At 38.6% G+C, this 27,235-nt stretch overlaps 1 protein-coding gene across 3 annotated transcripts in view; it reads left to right on the top strand.

The window, feature by feature from the left end:
• Positions 1–27,235, top strand: part of NLGN1 (neuroligin 1) — a 636,614-nt gene that overhangs the window by 225,024 nt on the left and 384,355 nt on the right. For all 3 annotated transcript variants that reach the window (XM_070753652.1, XM_070753653.1, XM_070753654.1), the window contains exon 3: positions 20,339–20,491. In XM_070753652.1, coding sequence (XP_070609753.1) covers positions 20,339–20,491 — 153 coding nt within the window. The remainder of the gene's footprint in view (positions 1–20,338; positions 20,492–27,235) is intronic.

Here is a 27,235-nt window from a genome sequence, read left to right on the forward strand (position 1 = left end):
TATTCCTATATCTCTTCTTCTATTCTTTCATTGATATGTTCTATTACTTTATCTTCTTTTCTATTATTTCTTAGATATATTTTACTATGAGTATCTCCTCTATAACCTTGATCATGTATTTTACTATGTGTATATAGATATATACCCACTAAAAACCTCATTGTGTATTGGACAAAATAAATAAATAAAGTTATGACAAATTATATTTAGAGGTTTCAGAATCTTTAAAAATAGAAATAGAGCATTTCATTTCCACCTGAAGCAAAGCCCCTATGGGTTGGTATGGGAAAATGAGAATAATTGGGGTTTTTTTGGAAACCTCTAAACAGAATTATGTGGAGGACTGTGTGCATTAATCAGTCAATCCCATGCTTCAGGATTCAAGTACACTTTTATACTGCATGAATGGATGATACAAAAAGCCTTAAACCTCTTTTGATATCCATGAAAATATCCCAAGTTAAAATTTCACATTATTTCAGCTTTCATTTTGCTATTGTTTTACATTTCCCTCCTTAGGGAAGTTTGCGCTGCATTATCAGTGTATTACATATTGCATTAGTAATACTTGAAGATTTGGGAAAAATAACTTCTGACAATGCACACAGGAATGAAGCTCCCATATAAATTTAAGCAATGGAGAATCTTCCAGCATTTCTATTGTCTGGTAGCGCATAATGTGAAGTCTTCTCTTAGTTTAATTACTGTTTTTCTTTCCAGAAAACTTCTTTTAAGTCTACAACCCTTCTTTTGCATATTTCAGCATTTCAATTTATTCTAGCTGTGGTTCATCAGCTTGAAAGTGGGCTAAACATAAATAGTACCATGACTCATGTATTTGTGGTCCTTGGTGCTTCCTGAACTTGGTGATCTTCTTGCAGATTTTCATTACCAAATTAGGTACCTTCATAGCACTATTTACCTAGTTTCATAATGAAATATTGAAAAGAAAGCCACCAATCTCAGAGAGTACCAGGGATCCCATAGTTTCACATTGAGCTACAGATATTCTCTTCTATCTTATATATTTCCTTGCTCAAGTCAGATTTGTCTTTCATCTAGATGGACCTCTCCTGATGGGAGGTCATCTGGATTTATTGGCTACAATTTTTGAAGGTTTTGGTTCTAAGATAGTTGAAAGGTACTATCTGACTGATAGAAAGACAATATCTCCAAGCAAGAAGGCAGAAATTCTCTCTTCTATAAACCAGAAGACTCTAACTAATTTGACTAATTTCCAATGCCTGTAATGAATCTCTCACTATTTTAAAGTGGCCCTCATTGGTACCATTGATCGAAGGATTCTGTAATTCATACATGGAACAGGCAGTGGGAAATGATTGATTGGTTACCTAGTAGAAGAACCATTCAGGAATCTCTGGGCATATTTTGAAAGTTTGTGTTTTCAATATTTTATTTACTTCTCTTTCTGGATAATCAGATACTGTATATCAAATATTATAATATGGAGGTGTTTACTTCCATTTCTGCAAAATCCCCACTCTCTTTTTCTCTAAATAGCAGGCAATCTTACATCCATACTCTGCGAGTCTTAGAATTAAATCATTTAAGAATCTCTTTTGCCTTTTGAAACCTTCCCAGATGGCTCTTGACAATAGCAGAAAAATTTGGCGTAAACCCACTCTTGTGAAATAATCATTTCATTTTTTTCCTTTGAGACTGAAGAAATAAAACAATAGTTGCCCATCCATGATTTAAATTTATTTGTCTGGTTTGTCCACCTGAAAATTATCTCTTGTATCTGCACCAGAATTTGTTTTTCCTAAGGTAGCTCTTATTTTATGAATAAAGGTGGTGGTGCAATGCTTTGAACGCAGTATGGCAGGCTGACTCTGCCCACTGGCAGCAGTTCGATCTTGACCAGCTCAAGGTTGACTCAGACTTTCATCCTTTCATGGTTGGTAAAATGAGGACCCAGATTATTGGGGGCAATATGATGACTCTAAACCATTTAGAGAAGGCTGTAAAGCAGCTGTGAAGCGGTATATAAGTCTTAGTTCTATTGCTATTATTAAAGGTCGGTCATCACCTTGAGAGATTTTTTCTGAGAGTCCAATTATTCAACCATCTTTAATAACATGTTTATGTAGCTATCAGAGTATTTACAGAACAGATAGAAAAGCAAAAATACAGAAATGTAATAATAATAATAATAATAATAATAATAATAACAACAACAACAACAATAACAACAACAACAACAATAATAATAATAATTTATTAGATTTGTATGCCGCCCCTCTCCGAAGACTCGGGGTGGCTCACAACAATAATAAAAAACAATATTATAGCGAAACAAATCTAATATTAAAAAAGAAGCATATAAAAGGTTGACTCAGCCTTCCATCCTTCCGAGGTGGGTAAAATGAGGACCCGGATTGTGGGGGCAATATGCTGGCTCTGCTAAAAAGTGCTACTGTTAACATCTGTTAAAAAGTGCTATTGCTAACATGTTGTAAGCCGCCCTGAGTCTAAGGAGAAGGGCGGCATAAAAATTGAATGAATGAATGAATGAATGAATGAATGAATGAATGAGCGAACAAACAAACAAACAAACACAAACAAACAAACAAACAAATAAATAAAACCCTATCATATTTAAAAAACAAACAACACATACATACCAAACATAAAATATAAAGAGCCTGGGGGAAAGGTGTCTCAACTCCCCCATGCCTGGCGGTATAGGTGGGTCTTGAGTAGTTTACAAAAGACAAGGAGGGTGGGGGCAGTTCTAATCTCCGGGGAGAGTTGATTCCAGAGGGCTGGGGCCGCCACAGAAAAGGCTCTTCCCCTGGGCCCCGCCAAACGACATTGTTTAGTCGACGGGACCCAGAGAAGGCCAACTCTGTGGGACCTTATCGGTCGCTGGGATTTGTGCGGTAGCAGACAATAACGAGGCTAGTACAAATGTCTATAATACAGTCATTTGATGAAGCATACACTCTGTTGTTTCCATGTGTCCAGAGTCATAGAGGCATTGTTTCTCCAGTTAGGTAACTTCACTGTATCACCCTTCAAAGGACAGTGAAGGCATGACATCATGCCAGAGCAAATGCCCTCCAGTAATTAGTTACCTTGAATTTAGTGAAGTATTTCATAGAGGAGGCAATTGTTAATTTAAGTTTTCAGAATTGAATCTGCCCTGGCTGCTCAAATGAACAGGAAATATCAAGAGTCTCATGGACCTTTGCTAATATACAATATCATGGGAAGAAGTCTGCCCTTGTTACCTCTTTGTAGGCATCTACATCCTAATTACATGAAGTACTGTGGAAATGTATTTTCAAATGTCAAGAGCAGAACCTTGTAATGGTGCAAATAGATTTATGAGCAGCTTCCTCCGATTATGAATTCTTTTGAAGTTACTCCTTCCGACATAGCAAAGTAAGAGAGAAAGAAAGAAAGAAAGCTTACTTTAACATTCCATAAATAACTTGAACAATTCTTGAGCGTACAACCTTTCTTGGGCTGAAGATCCCAATTCTTTTTAATAAAATATTTTTTTCTCCACAAATTCCATTTTTATAACAAAACACAGATGCCTTAAAATATATTAATAAGATACATATATGTTCTGTCGGGCTCTCTGGTAGAATCCTCCCCAAAAATTCAAAGGTACAAATTTCAGACACACACACGTTTGAAAATTCAAAACAATGTTTTTATAACAGAAATTCAAATAAACTAAGCACTCTTTTTGTATAGCAAAGAGCACTCGTCTCCAAACAACCTGGTAATTTGTACACGTCCCTTATCAGTTCTTAGATACCTAGCTTGCAGCTGTGAGGCAATTCACAGTCCTTCTTCTTTCACAAAGTGAAACACACTTTGCTCTGCTTTAGTTTCAAAGCAGGGAAAAATCAACACACAAAGGTCGAAGTCAGCAAGACAGACATGAAACACAATGATCAGATAATCCTCCACAGTGGCCAAAACAACACGCTCCTATTTATAGCAGCCTCACTAATTACCACAGCCCCACCCAACCACAGGTGACCTCATTTTCTTTGATAATAATCTCTCAGTTGTTGCTATCTACGCATCGCTCTCCGCATGCGTGGCTGTATCATTAACTCTTGTTCCGAATCCAAGGAGGAGAGAGATAATTGATCTCCTTCTGAGCTGTCTGCCAAACTCTCCTCCTTCCTGTCACTCATGTCTTCTTGGTCAGAGGAGCCTTCATCAGCAGTTTCCACCAGGAGCAAAACAGGCCTGTGGCATGTGGATGTCTCCCCCACATCCACATTCCTTGGGGCAGGAGCTGGGCCAGAGCTAACCACAACACATACACATTTTTAATATTTCATAAACCAATATCTTATTTTGCACTTTTTTCAACTCCTGTTCTTCAGTCTGTCTCTACACTCCCCTCCCTCAACTTTCATCCCCTCTTTCTACTTTATTACTCGTTCTCTCCCCCTTCTCCTCCCCTCCATTCATGATCTCTATTAACTCTCTATGTTTTTCTACTTTTTTCCACTCCTTCTTTTCTACCTCCCCCTTCTACTTCCTTTTCCTCCCTCTGATACCATTCCCTGTGTGTCTCTCATCCTCGCTCAACTTATATTTGGCAGACTAATATTATGTTCTTTATTTTTATGCTAATGGTGTCACTTCTCAAATAATTATTTTTGTTTCATTTCTATGTTTATAGAAACATAGAAATGTTTTGGCATATGTTACACCACTCTAATGGCACCTAATCCCCTAGTTTTATCTCCTGGTCAACCACCAATTAATTAAACTTTTATTCTTAAAACATTGCTATGACTTAATTTTACTAGCTAATTATTATTTACTCTGCCTCTTAATTTTAGGCCTTATTGCTTCCTCTCTTACTAGTAGTTTTATCTATGTTTGAGTTTCCTCCCCATTACAACCAGTTCCAAAAGCCCAATGAATAATCCACCTTGTATTTTTTAATTTATATCAAAATCTCAAGCTTGTTTTTACATTGTATTTACTTCAATGACATCAATAATCCTCAAATTCCTTTCATTGTATTATCATGTTTACAAAGTGTTCTCATCATACATCAGACATATCTTATATAAATAATAATAATTTTAGAATTTATGTTTTCTTCTAATAATTCATTTGATACAACCAGTCTTACATCAACCTAATAAAGAGTATAACACTACAAAGAAAATCTTCTTTTAATTCAATAATCACATTGTTTATTCAATCTAAACATATACCACATACTTCTAATCTTTAATCTTTCAGTTAAATTTTATTGGTCAGGAATCCTTGTTGGCTCCCTGGGGGGTTTGCCACCCCTCCCTCCCAAGCAACCTCCAGGATGGTTACGATTTGGTTCCGAATGAACCAGGTCACCCAAGCAACATTGGCATCGGGATTCCCCAGGGAGAGTGGGGGACTCCGTGCTGCCGTGGTGTTTGGCCATGCCCCTCTTCCAATTTTTAACTAACGTACAGGGGGACCCAGTCTAGATAATTGATGGGACCAGGACTAAGAATTAGATGGGTCAAGAATAAAAGTCACATTTCAATTACACAGTTAGTGAAATTTCTCCCTCATGTATTTAACCCTGCTGTTCTGTTCGGGTCGTATGTGACCCGAAGCCAAGTTTGAGTCCCTGTAAAAAATTTTCCCTGCATATCTGAAACTTGAAATTTCATGACTTTTCATCATTTCAGGGGTTCTCTCTATGAGAATTTTTTTGGGGGGGTGGGGGGCTTAGTTTTTGCTGAGCAAAAAAAGTTCCTAATGTTATGTTCGGGTCACATACGACCCGGACCGAAAACACTTCATTTGAAGTGCTTATGTTTGGTCAATTTGAAAACTTTTTTCACTTGGAAAGTAGTCTGAACATTTCTGCACACAATGATATGAAAATTGAAATGAAAACATTAATCCGTATTGGTTTATTTTGCACATAAATGTGCCGCCCCCCCCCGTTTTTGTGATTTTTTTTCAATTTATGGATAGTTTTGCTTGCAAAATCCATTCTATTTTACTGGAGTTGGTGTGGGATTGGTAGCTTGAACATTTCTGAATATAAGAAAAATATAAAGGAACTGAAAAAAATGATTCTTACTGGTTTTTTAACATCAGAAATAAGGCCTCCCCCCCCCCCCTCGGCTGCTTGCAATCATTTTCACTTTTTATTTTTTTATGCTCCAAATCCGAAATATTCTTTAAAATCTTAGGCATTCATTTACTCAATTTAACAATGCTGGTCATCAAAAAATATTTTTGGGGTGGTGGCTAATTGTTTTCTGGGCAAAAAAAAATCATAACTTAAAATCTGTTTCTGTTCGTATATGACAGGACCAAAAATATTTTTTTTAGGTACTTGAATTTAATCTTTTTGAAAACTTTTTCAACTGGAAAACTAGTTTGAACATTTATGAACATAATGATATGAAAATTGAACTGGAAAAATTGAGACTTATATTTTTATTTTGATCAAAAAGCCCCTCCCCCCATCCTTTCTGAATTTCGTGTCAATTTATATTTTTTAAGGCTACAAATCCCTAAGGAATTTTCCCCCAAAAGGTTTGATATACTAAATTGAACATTTCTGAACATGAGAAAAATATAAATGAACTGAAAAAAATGGTTCTTATTGGTTTATTTTTGCCACAAAAGGGCCACCCCCCCCGGCCTTGCTGTGTGCCATTATTGTCACTGTTTATACATATTTGTCTATAAATATTTGGAATATCCTTTTGAAAATCAACCACATTGTAGCCAGATAACTAATTTTATGAAAGAAATCCATTTTACTAAAAAAAAGTATGTAAGTTTGAAATTAACAGCATAATTTTTATATAAATTGAAATAAATTTATATGCAAAATAAACCAATATGCATCAATTTTTCCAGTTCAATTTTCATATCATTATGTTCAGAAATGTTCAAGCTACAAATCCCACACCAACTTTAGCAAAATAGAATGCATTCTGCTAGCAAAACTATCCATAAAGTAAAGACTATTTCACAAAAACGGGGGGAGGCACATTTATGTGCAAAATAAACCAATAAGGATTAATTTTTTCAGTTCAATTTTCATATCATTGTGTGCAGTAATGTTCAAGCTACCAATCCCACACCAACTTTAGTAAAATAGAATGCATTTTGCAAGCAAAACTATCCATAAATTGAAAAAAAATCACAAAAACGGGGGGGGCGGCACATTTATGTGCAAAATAAACCAATAAGGATTAATTTTTTCATTTCAATTTTCATATCATTGTGTGCAGAAATGTTCAGACTACTTTCCAAGTGAAAAAAGTTTTCAAATTGACCAAACATAAGCACTTCAAATGAAGTGTTTTCTGTCCGGGTCGTATGTGACCCGAACATATCACTAGGAACTTTTTTCGAACAGCATACAAGGGTTAATAGTTTTCCTCTTCTGTCACATTAAAACATAAAGTTCGTCATAAATTATGAAGCAGCTTGAAGAACAGTGCCAAGGCTTTGAAGGCTAAAAGTTGTATTTGCTTGGTTAGATATAAAATACATGAGTCTGGTTTGAAAGGGCCTCAAAACCTGGAGTAGGATCAGCTTCAAATTTAATTGGGGATGTACCAAAGAATAATTCTGTCAGATTGATTCATGTTAATTGGTTTTAAGATAATATTGTTACCTCCATTCTGGAGGGAAAATACTGACCGCTGATTGGCTAGACTGTCCAGCAGCTCCCTATAAAAAAGCTGGCTGTCAGAGCCTTTGTTGGGTTGTAAATAGTTGCCAAATAAAGAGCTATTGTTTTAAAGCCATTTTTGTCTGTTCTTCCATTCACCCTAACATAGAAACATAGAAGATTGACGGCAGAAAAAGACCTCATGGCCCATCTAGTCCTTACACTATTTCCTGTAATTTATCTCAGGATGGATATATGTTTATCCCAGGCATGTTTAAATTCAGTTACTGTGGATTTACCAACCACGTCTGCTGGAACTTTGTTCCAAGCATCTATTTTCTCACGTTGCTTCTGATCTTTCCCCAACTAACCGCAGATTGTGCCCCCTTGTTCTTGTGTTCACTTTCCTATTACAAACACTTCCCCACTGAATCTTATTTAACCCTTTAACATATTTAAATGTTTCAATCATGTCCCCCCCTTTTCCTTCTGTCTTCCAGACTATACAGATTGAGTTCATTAAGTCTTTCCTGATACGTTTTATGCTTAAGACCTTTCACCATTTTTGTAGCCCATCTTTGGACCCGTTCAATTTTGTCAATATCTTTTTGTATGTGAGGTCTCCAGAACTGAACACAGTTTTCCAAATGTGGTCTCACCAGTACCAGTACCAAATATAACTTGTCTTCCTTCATTTAAAGGAAGGACCACCATCAGTTGTATAAAATGCCAATGTTTTCTGGAAATCTGTTTAGCTGATAGGCTGTTAACTAGTGATGGGTGAACCGAACTCGCACAATTCGGGTCCATACCGAATTTTGCGGTGTTCGGTATGCCGAACACGAACCTGAAATTTTCTGAAACTTCGGGCAAAGTTCAGGGTTGTGTTTGGCATTCGTAGCTTTGACGTCACCGGCAGGTTGCTAAGGGCGCCAAGGTGATCACTTCCTGGATTCCATGGAATCCAGGAAGTGATCACCTTGGCATCCTTAGCAACCTGCCAGTGATGTTAAAGCTCCACCCCCAGAATCTCTTCATGGGAGGGATTCCCCAGCTCCTTCAAAGGGAGGTCTTCACGTAAAAATAAACATTGTTATTTTTATGAAAAAGGACACCTGTTTCAATGAACACAAAAGGGCAGGAATAGTAGAAAGACTCACACAAAGCTCTTCCTCAAAAGTTCTCACTCTCTCTCTGTTTTTAGTTTTTATCACAGTCAAGCTTGAGAAGCTCAGCTCACATAGATTTGTGGTTGAAAATGGGAGCAATCTTTGTTGGCCAGAATGGGGAAGTCCTTGGCAACAGATAACCAAAAACTGTCCAAAGAAAGATCAGCAAACTTTAGCTTTAAACCACGATAAGAAATCGGGACCACGGGCAGGAGTAGCAGCTTCAACTACTTGCCACGGCCACACAATGACAAGTGCCTGGCAGCCCGAGTGGGAACCTTCCTGGGTGTGGATGAGAGGCGGCCTGCTATTGCTTCATCGCTAGTGGTCGGGATGAATCCTAGAGGGTGATTGGTCAGTGAGCGTTCCCTGTGCCTCCATTCCTCCTGTCGCTGATAGCTGGAGGGATTGTGAGGGGAATGTTTACGTTCAGATGGAGGCAGCTGGCGGCGGGCTGGATAAATGCCCTCCACCGTAGTTTGTGGACCCATGTTTAATTTCCCCATGGCACACCTGACCATGTCTCATGGCTGGTTGAAAAACACTGTGCTAGAAGTTCTCTGAAGATGGGCTCCAGCATAAGCTTAGAAGACTAAACTTGGTCCCAGTGACCAAGCTAGATTGGATCTTGCAATTAAGTCCTTTGCTATATATAAATCTAATTCTGTTCAAATTGGTTTTAATGCCCAATTCTTTTATATAAGCTGAGGGGGATTATTATTATTATTATTGTTATTATTGTTGTTATTATTATTATTATTATTATTATTATTATTATTATTATTATTAATTGGATTTGTATGCCGCCCCTCTCCGCAGACTCGGGGGAGGCTAACAACAATGATAAAAAAACAGCATGTAACAATCCAATTAATAAAACAACTAAAAACCCTTATAGTAAAACCAAACATACACACAAACATACCATGCATAACTTGTAAAGGCCTAGGGGGAAAGAATATCTTAACTCCCCCATGCTTGGCAATAAAGGTGGGTCTTGTAATTTGCGAAAGACAAGGAGGGTGGGGGCCGTTCTAATCTCTGGGGGGAGTTGATTCCAGAGGGCCGGGGCTGCCATAGAGAAGGCTCTTCCCCTGGGGCCCGCCAAATGACATTGTTTGGTCGACGGGACCCGGAGAAGGCCAACTCTGTGGGACCTTATCGGCCACTGGGATTTGTGCGGTAGAAGGCGGTTCCGGATGTATTCTGGCCCAATGCCATGTAGGGCTTTAAAGGTCATTACCAACACTTTGAATTTTGACCGGAAACCGATCGGCAGCCAGTGCAGGCCACGGAGTGTTGCAGAAACATGGGCGAATCTAGGGAGCCCCACGATGGCTCTCGCGGCCGCATTCTGCACAGTCTGAAGTTTCCGAACACTTTTCAAAGGTAGCCCCATGTACAGAGCGTTGCAGTAATCGATGAAGGTATGTCTACACCGTGTTTCAGAAGTACTATCAGATCTTTCAGAACTCTGGAAAAATGGAATCCTCTCAATTCCTTTTTCCCTGCTATGTCCTTTCTGAGTGGAAAGAACCACTTTGCTTCATAGAGGTGGATTTCTTGTAGGTCAGCAGTGATATTTTTGACAGTGTAGCATGCAGAAAATTTATTTCATCTCTATTCTTATCTGCTATGGCATGTGGATAAATTGAGAGAAGTTTTCAGTACTGCCTGTCCTTAACCTTTTGGAGCATAATATTCAGAAGGAAGTCATAAAAAAAGCATTATGGAGGCTGAATTTATCCACAGAGCTCTTTATAACTTGAACTTGATTTCTTGCTAGAATACAAGGTTCAGGAAATAGATGTGACTGTTTCTCAAAAAAAGAGTCATTCTATTTGTCCCATTTGCCCAGATAAACCAAATGGTGCTACCAAGACTTCATTACTATTCACAGTCGGTGCTCTGTAATTCAATGTAATTTTAATTAAAGATGAATTCTTAAACAATCTCCTCCTGCGCTACCTACAAGCATACAATTAGCTGCTTACAGCTTCTGCTGTGAGCAGTCATTTAGTGGTTCTCAAATTAATAATTAATTTTTGGTCCCTACATTTTTGCATTCATGGTAGGAAAATAAGAAGCCAATGCTATAGGTGAAAAGCCACCATGGAGGAAAATGTTGCAGGAAGTGAGAATTATCCCTAGGTATTCTAATTAATGTTGAAACACGTGAAATACTTGATTCCATGGACAAAAACTAAATGTCAATTCAACCTGTAGTGTAATGCACAAATTGCCATTGTCCGTCACCTCTCTAAAAGAGGAACAATAATTGAAAAATGTGCAGATTTGCATAAGACAAACCAAATGGCAATATTAAAAGCATTCCAGAGTTATCTTACAAATATTCCAATGAACAGGTGAAAGTTCACTTGTTTATTTATTGATATCCTGCCTTTATTAATTTTTGTAAATATTCAGGACAACAGACATACTCGTGCAGAATGCAGCTGCGAGAGCAATCATGGACCTTCCCAGATAGGCCCAAATCTCGTCATCACTTCGCGGCCTGCACTGGCTGCCGATTAGTTTCCGGACCCAATTCAAAGTGTTGGTAATGACCTATAAAGCCCTACATGGCATCAGACCAGAATACCTACAGAACCGCCTTCTGCCACACGAATCCCAGTGGCCGATTAGGTCCCACAGAGTTGGCCTTCTCCAGGTCCCGTCGACTAAACAATGTCATTTGGCGGGATCCAGGGGAAGAGCCTTCTCTGTGGCGACCCCGGCCCTCTGGAATCAACTCCCTCCAGAGATTTGAACTGCCCCCACCCTCCTCGCCTTCTGCAAGACTCTGAAGACCTACCTATGTCACCAGGCATGGGGTAATTGATGCATTCCCTCGTTGACTAGTAAGATTTATGTGTGGTATGATTGAGTAGTATTGACTGTTTTTAAATAATAATGGGTTTTAGTTTCAGTTCATAATTATTGGATTTGTACTAAATTGTTTATTGCTGTTGGGAGCTGCCCCGAGTCTTCGGAGAGGGGTGGCATACAAGTCTAATAAATTATATTATTATTATTATTATTATTATTATTATTATTATTATTATTATTATTACTACTACTACTACTACTACTACTACTACTTAATAGTCCACCTCCTCCTATTTTTTCTACAACAGAAACACTGTGAGAAGGTTTGGTCTGACAGAGAGTGATTGACCCCAAAGTCACACAGATGGCTTTCTTGCCTAAAATGGAACTAGAACTCACAGTCTCCTGGTATTTAGCAGAAGAATCACTCAACTGGCTATCATTGCTAAGGCAGGACTAGAACTCAAGTCTCCCAGTTTTTTACTGGGTGCCTTAATCCCTAAGACAAATTGGCTTTTGGGATCTAAAGGTGATGGTTTCATGGCCAGCCTCACTTCTCTTTGGAGGGGTGGAGAGTTCCACAACAAGAATGCTATCACTGATAACCTTTCTAAAATCAATCTGCTATATAGAGCGCTGGTGAGACCACTTTTGGAATACTGTGTTCAGTTCTGGAGACCTCACCTACAAAAAGATGTTTACAAAATTGAACGGGTCCAAAGACGGGTCACAAGAATGGTGGAAGGTCTTAAGCATAAAACGTATCAGGAAAGACTTAATGGACTCAATCTGTATAGTCTGGAGGATAGAAGGAAAAGGGGGGACATGATCGAAACATTTAAATATGTTAAAGGATTAAATAGGGTCCAAGAGGGAAGTGTTTTTAATAGGAAAGTGAACACAAAAACAAGGGGACACAATCTGAAGTTAGTTGGGGGAAAGATCAAAAGCAACATGAGAAAATATTATTTTACTGAAAGAGTAGTAGATCCTTGGAACAAACTTCCAGCAGACGTGGTAGATAAATCCACAGTAACTGAATTTAAACATGCCTGGGATAAACATATATCCATCCTAAGATAAAATACAGAGAATAGTATAAGGGCAGACTAGATGGACCATGAGGTCTTTTTCTGCCGCCAGACCTCTATGTTTCTATGGTTGATGAAGAGCCATACTGTACTTCAATTGTTTAGGACTATACAAGTGAAAACGTGCATGTTGAATGTTGTTCAGACACAAGAAACAAACGAATAAGGCCATTTCCAAGATTGTTATTAGGAAGTAGCCTACAGTTTGTTCCTTTTAATTGACAGACCAAGTCAGCTATCTCATTCAGCTTAATAAAAGGGCTGATCTTGTGTTCTGTTCCTGTATCAATTGGGCCTCCTGTTGATATTTAGTCTAAACTTTTCATGATAGAATTCTAGCTATATATTTTTTTTCTACAAGACACCATTAATATTGCCCTGTATAACCATTAATACATGATCATCAGAGTGGCTTTAGTTCACCGAGGAGAAGTTTGGAAATGTCAGGGCATTGCTTAGGTTTAAGATTCGGTTTTGCTGCTGATTATAGCCTCTCAATAATAATAATAATAATAATAATAATAATAATAATAATAATAATAATAATAATAATAATAATAATAATTTATTAGATTTGTATGCCGCCCCTCTCCAAAAACTCGGGGCGGCTCACAACAATAATAAAAACAATATTATAATAGAGAAAATCTAATATTAAAAAACATATAAAACCCTATCATATTTTAAAAACCAAACAATACATTCATACCAAACATAAAACAAAATATAAAAGAGCCTGGGGGAAAGGTGTCTCAACTCCCCCATGCCTGGCGGTGTAAGTGAGTCTTGAGTAGTTTACGAAAGACAGGGAGCGTGGGGGCAGTTCTAATCTCTGGGGGGAGTTGATTCCAGAGGGGCGGGGCTGCCACAGAGAAGGCTCTTCCCCTGGGGCTCACCAATCGACATTGTTTAGTCGACGGGACCCGGAGAAGGCCAACTCTGTGGGACCTTATCAGTCGCTGGGATTTGTGCGGTAGCAGGCGGTTCCGAAGGTACTCCTCTATGTTTTGTCAAATACAGGGGGGCCTGTATTTCATCCACAAGAGCTTATCCCCCTCCTCATCTCTTCTCCAACTAAATTAGCTCTTTTATTTTCTTAGTTTAAAACTAATCAGCCAGGCTTCAAACCAATCCAAACTTAACTAAGGAAACACAACCAGCTCTTCTTCTCAAATCTATTTGGGTATTAAGTTGGCCTATTAACAAACATTGAAGACATTCGGTGATCTAGATTTTAAGAGGAATAGCTGTTTCAGAGTGGAGGTGGGTGTTCACTGTCGCATCTGCCAGCACCTTCTTAAATCAAATGTGTGTGTGGGGTTTTTTCCTAGGCAGTCGTGCGAGTCAGGGAAAAGACAAAGTTTCTTTAAGGAGTTGCTGACAGTGTGACGTCCACTCCCACTGTGCTTGAAATCAGCTTTTCCCCTTAAGATCCAGATCATTGCATAACCTTAACAAACCTTGTCCCATATATATACACTCCAGCAATTAAAGCCAGAACCGGAAGGCATGATTTATTTTGAAATAAATCACCATAACTCCATAAAAGCATAAGTTATTCTAATACGAACCTTCTCCTCTCTTTTCTGTTCTCCTTACAATTGAGTGATAAAGTTAGTGCATTTTTTTCCTGTGCATGTGACAAGGGAAAGCAGTGGCAAGGGAAAGCTTTGTTGATCTGAATTTATCACAACCAATTTTGTGATAAAGTTCCATGATTAAACCTTCCTTTATTGTGCTTATTCCTATTTAAAAAAACACAAAACCTTAGAGGTAGTCCTCAACTTATGACTACAATTGGGACCAGAATTTCTGTTGCTAAGAAATGAAATGAGTTACACCTGATTTTACAACTGCTTTTTGCCCCGCCATAAAGGGAAGGTTTGGTAGGGAAGGTTTGCCTATTTGCCGATAACTCTAAAGGGTGTAATAGGGTTGATATTACTGGAAGCGTCTGTAATATGGCAAATGATTTAGCTTTACCAAATAAGTGGTCAAAGCAATGGAAACTGCAGTTTAATGTTTCCAAATGTAAAATAATGCATTTGGGCAAAAGGAATCCTCAATCTGAGTATGGTATTGGCAGTTCTGTGTTAGCAAAAACTTCAGAAGAGAAGGATTTAGGGGTAGTGATTTCTGACAGTCTCAAAATAATAATAATAATGATAATAATGATAATAATGATAATAATGATAATAATGATAATAATGATAATAATGATAATAATGATAATAATAATAATAATAATTATTATTATTATTATTATTATTATTATTATTATTATTATTTATTAAATTTGTAGGCCGCCCCTCTCCGAAGACTCGGGGCGGCTCACAGCAATAATAGAAGACAATATAACAGTGAAACAAATCTAATATTAAAAGAAAAAAATGTATAAAACCCCAGCAGTTAAAACCATACAACACATACATACCAAACATAAACTATAAAAGCCTGGTGGAGGTGTCTCAGTTCCCCAATGCCTGGTGATATAGGTGGGTCTTGAGTAATTTGCAAAAGACAAGGAGGGTGGGGGCCGGGGGGGAGTTGATTCCAGAGGGCCGGGGTCACCACACAGAAGGCTCTTCCCTTGGGGCCCGCCAAACAACATTGTTTGGTCGACGGGACCCAGAGAAGGCCTACTCTGTGGGACCTTATCGGCCGCTGGGATTCGTGCGGTAGGAGGCGGTGAACAGAGTGAACAGTGCAGTCAGGTGGTAGGGAAAGGAAGTAGAATGATTGGCTGCATAGCTAGAGGTATAACAAGCAGGAAGATGGAGATTGTGATCCCGCTGTATAGCCTGGTGAGACCACATTTGGAATACTGTGTTCAGTTCTGGAGACCTCAGCTACAAAAATATATTGACAAAATTGAATGGGTCCAAAGATGGGCTACAAAAATGGTCTTAAGCATAAAATGTATCAGGAAAGACTTAATGAACTCAATCTGTATAGTCTGGAGGACAGAAGGAAAAGGGTGGGACATGATTGAAACATTTAAATATGCTAAAGGGCTAAGCACAAGAACAAGGGGGCACAATTTGAGATTAGTTGGGGAAAGATCAGAAGCAACATGAGAAAATATTATTTTACTGAAAGAGTAGTAGATGCTTGGAACAAACTTCCAACAGACGTGGTTGGTAAATCGACAGTAACTGAATTTAAACATGCCTGGGATAAAAATATATCCATCCTAAGATAAAATACAGGAAATGGTATAAGGGCAGACTAGATGGACCATGAGGTCATTTTCTGCCACCAATCTTCTATGTTTCTATGCCATACAGTGAATCGCTGCAGTTGTTATATGAAGCATGTAGTCATTGTGGGAATTCTGACTTCCCGTATTGACTTTGCTTGTCAGAAGCCAGGTGGGAAGGTGAACCAATGGTGATCACAAGGCCCCAGGATGCTATAACCAAGTGCCCAACTGTAATTGTGAGGATGCTGTAGCACAAGGACCAGAAGTCATGTTTCTCAGTTCTTTTTGTAACTTCAGATGGGCACTAAACAAATGGTTGTAAGTCAGGGACTACCATCCATATTAGATCCTTCAAAATGTAGATGTTTTTTTTTCCTCCTGGAAATCTAACAATTCCATGCTGCTCCCAGGCTTGCAGCTTTCTTGCCTGATTTGCAAGGACCTCCATTCCTTTCAAAGATTACTTGTAGACTACAATTCTGCATCTCTTCTCCTTTCTCACTTAGCCAGATGGCTTAATTAGAAATTTATGACAACATTAGAAGGAAACAAGTAGCTGGAAGGGTAGCCTTGCAGGCATACACTGTTTCCTTACTCATTTCCCCTAGTTTTTCTTAGAGGACTTTCTTTGCAAAGATTTAGGTGTGTCTGCACCCATAGTAAGAGAGCACATATTGAGATAGTTCGTCAAGATTGTTCAATATTTCGTATCCTAACATAGACAAAATAAACTATGGAAACTGGTGATGAGGATGTTGATACAAAGCAATCATCCAAAGCTATTATTGGTTTTTTTAAAATCTGCTATGAATTCAAAATAATGCATTAAGAAATATCTTCAGAAAGTGTCTTCAAAGTCTTTCCTGACTTTACATGGTCAATTTTAAACTGTGTTATTGCTCAGTTTTTTCTTGATGCCAAAAATTCTAGCTCATTTGTAGGATCAGTTTCCGGTCACAATTCAAAGTGTTGGATATGACCTTTAAAGCCCTACATGGCATTGGACCAGAGTACCTCCGGAACGGCCTGCTACCGCACGAATCCCAGCAACCAATAAGGTCCAACAGACTTGTCCTTCTCCGGGTCCCGTTGTCTAAACAATGTCGTTTGGCGGGCCCCAGAGGAAGAGTCTTCTCTGTGGCGGCCCCGACCCTCTGGAATCAACTCCCCCCCGGAGATTAGAACTGCCCCCACTCTCCTTGTCTTTCGTAAACTACTCAAGACCCATCTATACCACGAGGCATGGGGGAGTTCAGACACCTTTTCCCCAGGCTCTTTATATTTTATGTTTGGTATGTATGTGTTGTTTGGTTTTTAAACATGATAGGGTTTTATATGCCTCTTTTTAATATTAGATTTGTTTCGCTATAATATTGTTTTTATTATTGTTGTGAGCCGCCCTGAGTCTTCAGAGAGGGGCAGCATACAACTCTAATAAATTATTATTATTATTGTTGTTGTTGTTGTTATTATTATTATTATTATTATTATTATTATTATTATTATTATTATTACCTTCTCAGCTCTGATCTAACCCAGTGGTTGGTTCTTACTGGTTCAGATTGCTTCTAGAGAACAGGTAGTATAACTTTGTGGCCTGGGTCACTAGAACTGACAGTGACCCAAGCCTGCCACGCCCCTGAACCATCTCTTTCAGCGGCGCCGGAGATGCTGCCATCAAGGTTTTTTTGTTTCTGTGCATGCACAGAAGCTGACTTTTAAGAACTGTGCAGCGTGCCAGTGAGAAAACAGACAGAGAAGCAAACCGGAATCCATCCCTGATCTAACAAATTTGCTCTGTTTGCATCGTCAAGATGTTTCTATCACACCTACCTTTTTAATTGCAACTGCAACCTAATTAGTTTTCTCAAGTGCTAATTTGCACAGTTTATACAGAGTCCAGGAATACCAACAGTTTTAGGCTCTGGATAGATAGAAACATCTAAAATGGTGATTCTCACTCCTACCCAATTACCGAAGCACATCCAGGGACAGTATATTTGGTTGGAATTCTGGATTCCTTGACATTACTTGCGATCACAGGGAAGCTATATTACTGTTCAGGAATCAATACATTTTAAAGCTCTCAGACTGAAAGTATGGCATCTAGATCCATTATATGTTACATATCCAAAATATGGCACATTCGGGTTTCTTCCCGTGTAAGTTTGAGAGATTTTTGGCAAAGTTTTGACGCGGTCCCACTCGTCATCTTCAGGCTGGTACTTTTGTCCTTGTGCCAGGGCGAACACAGCGAGACCTGAGCTGCCTTCCCTCTATAAATACTGGTGGGTGTCTCAGTAGCTGCAAGCTGTGTTGAAACTTCCTGGTGATTCAGTGGGGTAACACCTGGGGTCATTGATGTAATTGATGTATGCTGATCAGTTGATGTTTGTGGATTGGGGGTGATATCCTGAGTAGTTGGAGCTTGCAGAATACTTAGCTGTTTTGTACTCCAGACACACATTTACAAAGATAGATAGATAGATAGATAGATAGACAGACAGACAGACAGACAGACAGACAGACAGACAGACAGACAGACAGAGAGTAACATATTTTTGCTGAATTGAAAATGAAGGGAGAGTAGTATAGAACTATTTGAAGGTTATTTCCTCTCATCAGCTAGCCATACCCTCACTGGGATTTGAACCTGTAGCCTTTGCCTTATTCTCCTAATCAGCTTTCTGGGTACCAGTGCCACTGTTATGGAACAATGGTCTTCCCCTGATCCAGATGTCTCCAACCCCGTTAGCCTTTTGTAAGGTCTTAAAAGAATTTGTTGTTCCTTCATCTTTTTGATCCAGATGGCAGGTGGTCTCTGCCTCTGTTGCCTTTGAAGACTCAGATTTGTATTTGTGACTTTGAGCGTTATGGTTGTTCCCTTAAATTATTGCTTTTAAGAGTCAGTTTTCTAAAATCAGTGACCGCATAAAGTGTACGCATACACTGTTTAGATTGTCTAAGCAACTGCCATGTATCATTCTGGCTTTTCAGCACGCAGGTATTCTGGAGGGAAAGAAACCCTACACAATGTTTCCTAAATTCAGATGGTGAATCTAGATGCAAGAAAAACTAAACAGTTCCAAAGTGCAATCATTCTTAATTTCCATTTTTGAACAGTCATGTTTTTAGGCTTCATAATAACATTAAAATGTCATGATCTGATGCTTAATAAAAGAAAACACCATAATAGCTGTTAAAGTTCAGTAAATGAAAAGAAACTTGGTTGAAAACTGTTTAAATGTAAAAAAAAAAAAAGTACACTGGGAACAAATGCATCGAAGACAAATTCCTTGTGTGTCCAATCACACTTGGCCAATATAGAATTCTATTCTATTCGTTTGTTTATCTATCTATCTATCTATCTATCTATCTATCTATCTATCTATCTATCTATCTATCTATTGGATTTGTATGCCGCCCGTCTCCAATACTAAAACAACTAAAAAACCCTTATTTATAAAATAAATATTATTATTATTCTATTCTATTCCATTCCATTCTATTCTATTTTTTAAAAAATGTAGTTTGCCATTGCCTTTTTCAACGTTTGTTTGGCTTCATTCTCTAGCCTAGAGACCTGAGATTTCTTGATGATTCTCCATTCAAGTGCTAACAAAATCCTGCAGTACTGACCTTTCCAAGATCTATCTACCATGGACCCCATTCCTAAGAGATCTGGGGGAATGGATAAATGCACCAGGATGCCTACCGTCCCTGTCCTATGGTCCCCATTTATTTGTACTCATTTCCTGTGTTCATGTCCATGTTTATACTTGTACCTGTTATCTCCTATTTCAGTGATGGTGAACCTATGCTAGGGCAACGGCACGCGGAGCGGTATCTGCTGGCACGCGAGCCATTGCCCTAGCTCAGCTCCATGTGCACATTGGCCAGCTAATTTTCGGCTGTCACGGAGGCTCTGGGAGGGCATTTTTGGCTTCCCGAGGGCCTCCGGAGGGATGGAGAAAGATGTTTTTGGGAAACCTGGAACCCAATGAGGTGAAAAACAGGCTTGCCGGGCCCACCAGAAGTTGGGAAACGGCTTATTTCTTGTGTACAGAAGGCCTCGGGGGGGGGGGGGGGGGCAGGGAAGGCAGGTATTGAATTATGGATATGGACACTTGGGCGGGTGCGATAGTGTGTACGCACGTGCTTTCAGCACCAAAGGGGAAAAAGAGTTGCCATCACTGTCCTATATGTTTGACAAGCTAAATAAATAAATGAAAATCGGCATAGATGTTACCTACCATCGCCAACAGCAGATAAAGTTGTAATAATTTACAATGTTGCTTGGGAAACATTAAAAAAAACAGCTTAGGAAAAAAGGACGACAACCTAAGACGTCTAGGCCCATTGTAACGTTCTTGAATTATCATGTTTCTTAATATTTTTCTTGCAGACATTCGAGATAGTGGGGGACCTAAACCGGTCATGGTATATATCCACGGAGGGTCTTACATGGAAGGGACTGGAAATTTATATGACGGCAGTGTGCTCGCAAGTTATGGCAACGTGATAGTCATTACTGTCAACTACCGACTTGGAGTACTTGGTAAGCAAGATTTTACTTTAATAATTGCCTTGTGTGGTTCTCTTTCTCTTGATTGGAAGATTGTAGGAACAGATGTTGATGTAGAGGTGGATTCAGATGTGGAGGTCAAGAGAATGTGGTTCTCCTTTTTATAGTGTTGCTCTACAGTAAAGGAAATACTGTATTGCAGTGTTTCCCAACCTTGGCCACTTGAAGATATCTGGAGGACTTCAACTCTCAGAATTCCCCAGCCAGCATTCACTGGTTGGGGAATTCTGGGAGTTGAAGTCCAAATATCTTCAAGTGGCCAAGGTTGGGAAACACTGCTGTATTGTGATTTGGTTGATTTGAATTTATCATTGTGTGGAGTAACCTGCAATTGTGTACTGTTCTAATGGCCAAAAGGGGGAAAAATCCATCTTTTGGAATTATATGTGGTTGCCTGTATTTGCTGTGAACATTAGAGTAATTAGTTGTACATATTGTCAAGTAATTTAAAGTGAATGGCAAATGGAAGATAAGATGCAATTGTTTCTGTTTGCCAGGAGACAAAAACGTGAACACTGTTCTGACAGGTTCATTATGTATTTCTGGATAATAAGAATGTTTGAGAAATGTTAATCACTGCCAGTGTCAGCTTTTATATTTAGCATAACACCTTAAAGCAGAAATGTATTACTACAGCTTAAGAGAATTCCAGACAGAAGAGGCTATTTCCAATAGATAATATTTTGTAGCTTTTGTTATGGAAAAGTACATTGAGGTTGTGTTGTTAACATGAAGGCAATCAAATTGGAAAGTCTGTTTCTTAGTCTATGTATAAGGTTTAGGAATCAGCTTTCTTCAAACTGGCCATAGCTGGCAAAAATTAAAATCTGTTTCAAATCATTTGCAGTTTCTCGCGATTTTGTGGACACAGTGATCTAGTTTTTTGAAGAGAGGTCTACTGGGATTGACTGTTGTGCAATGTAGTTTTTTAATTTCCATTTTATTATTATCATCTAGTCTAGATTTCAGAAGGCTTAGATTAGTAGCTGTAAATGCTTCTAAATAATGAATTTGACCTTTTGTTTTCTGAGTTCCTCTGAAGCACATCGTAAGATGCATTTAATTATTCTGGCAGTTACCAACAGCGTAAAAGAGTATGTAATACAGAGTGATAAAGCGATGTGTGATTTATAAACCTTGGTTTTCCTTAAATTGGGGGAAGATTGCTTGGTCATGTGGCTTAACTTTAGATTGTTTCTTCAACACTTGTGGGCTTGTGCTTTCCAATTGTTGGCTCTTTTGTGGAAATCACCTCTCTGCTTTTATTGGGCGATTACAAAAGGATGTGCTGGTTTAAAGATTTTTTTTAAAAAAATGAGATTTCACTTCCCTTGGTGTTGGCTTTGAATGAATTCAATCTTCAGGTCTTGAAATGTGAGGAAGCTATATGTTTTCTTCACCTGGGAATCCTTTCCTTTTTTTTGCTGGCAAAATGAACAATGCAATTTAATAGTTGTGTGTAACACAAAGTTCAGTATATATACATATATTTGCATGGCTACTTAATGAATTCTTCTCTTCCTCAGTGCAATTAAATATTGACTTAAAATCTCTAGAGACAAGTTATGCATTCATTTAAAATTATGTTTGTGGCCAGCTTGCAAAATCATCTTTCTGTTTAGCATAAATTTCTTATTTCTGTTGTGTGTGCTTCTGGGCACAGAATGTAGGATAGTCCTCCCTAAAGTCCATACAGCCATTACATTTTAAATCTATAAACCAAAGTATAAAGGATAGGAGGGTGGGAAGATATATTATCTAGAATAGAAAAATGTAATTATAAATTTGGAGACATTTTCCACTTTACAGAACAAAGGTAATTATATGCAATAGGTGGTAATATACACTCTAGTCACACATTTATTAATCCAACTGATCACCTTTACTTTTCCTTCCTTAGTGGAATAGCCATGTGATGGTAATACTACAAAGCATTGAAAAGAGGCAGAGAAGATTATAGTAGTCAAGTTTCTCCTGAGCTCATTACAAGTTGAACATACAACTCTATCGAAATGTAAAACCAGTGATTCATTGACTGCATTTTGTACTGGCTCTCATTGCTCCATATATTTTCTTCATATATATATACCTGTAGTTCCTGCAACTGGTACTTCATTAACATATGGGAATAAGCTTTTTGAATCATTTATTTGTTGCAACTACATATAACTTGTGAAAGGATGTAGACCAAACTTGGTAGGAATGGTTGAATTGTTACAGAACTGATTATCCAGTCCTGAAAAAATAGGGAAAAATAATCCTGCCTGAATTTTGTTTGGAATAATATGGATAAACTATGGCAGGCTTTCAAGATTGTTATTTTATGTTTTCATAATAACAACATTCCTCATTTTCCTGCTATCCCTATTTCTTGACTTTGACTAGGCCAAAGGTTTAATACAAATTGCCTTTCTAGTGTCAGGGTTCCAGAAAACAACCCTAATGAAATTAAACTCTGAGACTAGAAGTTCCTCAAAGTTTCAATTTATTTGAGATGTCATGTTGAACATCTAGGCAACTCTGAAAGCTTCCAGGGTTTCCCCATCCAGTTAGTTCACAACCCTGCCCCATACCACAAGCGCATCACAAGGTCCAATCAAATCTTCTCACTCAACTGGATACTGTCTCCATGAAGGTGCAGGCATTTGTTCTTGAGTAAAGAATTTTGTTTTGACTAAGTTTCTTCCACGCCAACAAAATTTTAGCCTAATTTCCTGAGCTAATATATGTGGCAATTGAAGCAAACAGAAATAATAGCTTCCAAAACAGACATTTGGGTATAATTTCCCAAAGCAGCTTACAAATATTGTAGAAATAGCAAATAATTCTACAATAAATATTGTAAAAAATCATCTGTGATATACAAAAATCCGATTTTGTAGGCTTCTGTGTGATTCTGTCCCAAATTTTATTTGTTCAGTTCATTAGGACAAATACTCTAAATTCCACATACTCACAAGAGAATAACTCCAAGTTATTAATGAGGAAAAAATAATAATTGTCTGGCAAATTGGAAATATTGTGACTCTGTGTTTGAGGAAGAGACTGGTTTTCTTTTTTTCTTTTTTTGCACAAAGTAATACTGATTTCCTGTTTCATGGCTCAGGGTTAATCCTCCTGATATTTTTTATCATGATAAATTTGGAATTCGTGATCATTTCTGAAGTTTGATGATTTAAGAAGTGACACTGTTATTTTTCATTATGATCTTGGCAGATATTTCTAAGGACTTCAAGTTTCTGAATTATGTTTGCTGTCCAGAACTGAAGCAATATAATTTTGAATGATTGCTGAAATTACCGGTATACCAAGGCATTCAGAAAGAAGAAATATCTGCTTGTTTAAAAAAATATTGAAATGTTTTTGAAACATTTGTAATACTGCTTATCGGAGCTGCTACATCACTTTAAGTGCTTCTATTTTCTTCTCACCAAAGCTTGGAAAGGCAGGTGACAGTGCCAATATGAGCTAATTTAGAACTAGCATGAATTCAACTGTGACACATCTGTTCGTCAAAAGAATACAATCATTTACAAGCTCCCCAAATCAATTGTTCATGACTTTTCTAACCACTGCATTATTTCGGAGAATTAGACAATGTATAAATGAGGCCATATCTACAGCTTGTTAACATATACCATATTTTTCGGAGTATAAGATGCACCTTAGTTTGGGGGGAGGAAAATAGGGGGGGAAATCTACCTGCTAGGTATTCATCTGGCTAGCATCCTTAGTCTGGTCAGATTCAGCACATCATTTTATCCCCTGGTTAGGGCTGAAAAAAAAACCTTTTTCAGAGGGAAGAGCAATAAAAACAAGCCTGCAAGCCAGGGAGATTGGTTAGCACATTGTTAGAGCTGAAAAAAAACCCCTTTTTTTGGAGGAAATAGCAATGAAAAGAAGCCTGCAAAGACTTAGGGCTGAAAAAATACAGTGGTACCTCATCTTACGAACGCCTCTTCTAACAAACTTTTCAAGATACGAACCCGGTGTTTAAGATTTGTTTGCCTCTTCTTCCGAACTATTTTCACCTTACGAACCCAAGCAGCTGCTGCTGGGATGAAGGGGTTTCTTTTCCCCCCTTTTTTGAAGAAAGAAAAGGGAGGGGCAGCTTGGAGGAGTAAAGATTTTGCATGCTTGCAAAGGCACTGAAACGGTGTCTTTTGAAGAAAGAAAAGAGAGGGGCGCCCCCCTTGCCTTTCTTCCTTCCCACTCACCCTTTAGCCTAGCCTTGCTTCTTCCACCCCCACCCCCCTTTAGCTGCTCCTCCCTGCCCTCTGTTCGCCTCCCTTCTAAGGTTTGGAATTTTCCTGAAGGATTTGCACACATTATTTGCTTTTACATTGATTCCTATGGGAAACATTGTTTCATCTTACGAACTTTTCACCTTATGAACCTCCTCCTGGAACCAATTAAGTTCGTATGATGAGGTACCACTGTACTTCGGAATAGCAATGAAAATAAGCCTGCAAGCCAGGAAGATTTGTTAGCACCTTGATAGAGCTAATAAACCTTTTTTGGAGGGAATAGCAATGAAAAAATCCTGCAAGTCGGCGCCTCTTTGCGAGCCAAAAATCAACTGGCCAGCACACACACGCATGTTGGAGCTGAGCTAGGACAACTGGTCATGTGCCAGCAGATATGGCTCCATGTGCCACCTGTGGCACCCATGCCATAGGTTCTCCATCACTGCTCTAGGACTAATTCTATTTTCTAAGTCTTTATTCCATTTATCCATTTAAATTCTCATATGATTAACAGTATTTTGTTTTTAAAAAATGATAGGGTTTTTATGGCAGTTGTGTTTATTATCATCCAATTTAATAACCACTTGTAGCAGATTAGTCCCAAAATGTCCAAATTGAGATGTCAGTTGATGTTGTAATTGGAAATGCTGCTACTAAGCTGCACTCATGAGATTTGTGGAGGGAAAAAATATAAATCTCACCAGACCTCCACATTCTTGCATGAGAACTTGTGTGATTGAGTTCTCTCTGAGATTAGAAATTAAAATGTTTTGCAGAAAAAGAACAGATGGTCATTTTTGTGATCTCAAATAAGCAAGTTGCATCCCTTCCTTTAAACTAAGACTCAAGAATAGGATCAAATGCATATGAGGGAGATAGATTTGGAAAAAAGATAACATCAGAGCAAGAAATAATGGTTTGTAGGTGTTGTGCTTAGCTCTGGCCCAGCTCCTGCCCTAAGGACTGTGGATGAGGGGGAGACATCCACATGCTGCAGGCCTGTTTTCCCCCCCACCCCCGGTGGAATCTGCTGATGAAGGCTCCTCTGACCAAGAAGACATGAGTGACAGGGAGGAGGAGAGTGTGGCAGACAGCTCAAAAGGAGATCAATTATCTAGCTCCTCCTTGGATTCAGAACAAGAGTTAATGATACAGCCATGCATGCGGAGAGCGATGCATAGGCAACAACAACTGAGAGATTATTATCAAAGAAAATGAGGCCACCTGTGGTTGGGTGGGGCTGTGGTAATTAGTGAGGCTGCTATAAATAGCAGCCTGTGGGTTTGGCCATTGTGGAGGATTATCTGATCCTTGTGTTTCGTGACTGCTTTACTGACTTTGACTTTTTGTGTGCTGATTTTTCCCCGCTTTGAAACTAAACCAGAGCAAAGTGTGTGTCACTTTGTGAAAGAAGAAGGACTGTGAATTGCCTCACAGCTGCAAGCTAAGTATCACAGAACTGAGAAGGGACTTGTACAAATTACCAGTTTGTTTGGAGACAAGTGCTCTTTGCTATACCAAAAGAGGGCTTAGGTTAAGTGACTTTTCATTATAAAGAACATTGTTTTGAATTTTCAAACGTGTGTGTGTCTGAAATTGTATCTGTGCATTTTGGGGAGGATTCTACCAGAGAGCTTGACAGAACAGTCAGATTGCATGTTCTGGGAGAAGTGCAGATTTAAAAAATGCATAAGTTAGAAGAGTTGTGTAAGAAATGACATGTGGGGGGGGGGAGGAATGAACCTGGGGTATGAAGAACAAAGAAGTGTACAAAATCAAATAGGACAATGTTGCATCTTCACTGCGGTGTCCCATTGCTCATCCATTACACAACATCTTTAGTGCTGAGCTTGCTGTGCTGGAAAATGTCATGCAAAAGAAATGTTTCTTATTTAATTCATTTATTAAACTTACAGCCTCCTACAAACTGACAATTCTTGGAAGCTTACAGAGTATCCAATATACAAAAGCTAAAGTATTCCCAGCATGATGAAAATAAGTAACACTGTAAAATCCTCACCAAGAACAAAAATTGCACTGTAGAAATTATAATCTTTTTTTCTTTACATATCAGAACTGCGTAACTGCAGAAGAAGAAATAAAAAGCCATTATTGTCATGCCAGTGATGGGACTTGAAGGTTAAATCCTAGGCCTATTTGGGGATCCAGCTATCTCATGCCTCTGTCACCAGCACTTATACTGCATTTCTATGTTATTGATGGGCTTAGACCAGGGTGTCAGACTCAATTTCATTGAGGCTGCATCAGGGTTGTGATTGATCTCAGGGGCCTGGGGGGAAAGGATTTGGCGAGGATGGGCATGGCCAGCTCGACATCACTCATCGAGGTTCCATTTTTTGCCAGTGGAAATGGAGCTTGGGGTGGCCACACGTGGCCCGCTCAACTCCATTTTTGGCCATTGATGCCTCCTGCAGCCTTCTGCTTCGCTGGGCTCTCTTTTTGCTGGCAT

This window comes from Erythrolamprus reginae, chromosome 5, assembly GCF_031021105.1.
Source record: "Erythrolamprus reginae isolate rEryReg1 chromosome 5, rEryReg1.hap1, whole genome shotgun sequence".
NCBI classification, from domain to species: Eukaryota; Metazoa; Chordata; class Lepidosauria; order Squamata; family Dipsadidae; genus Erythrolamprus; species Erythrolamprus reginae.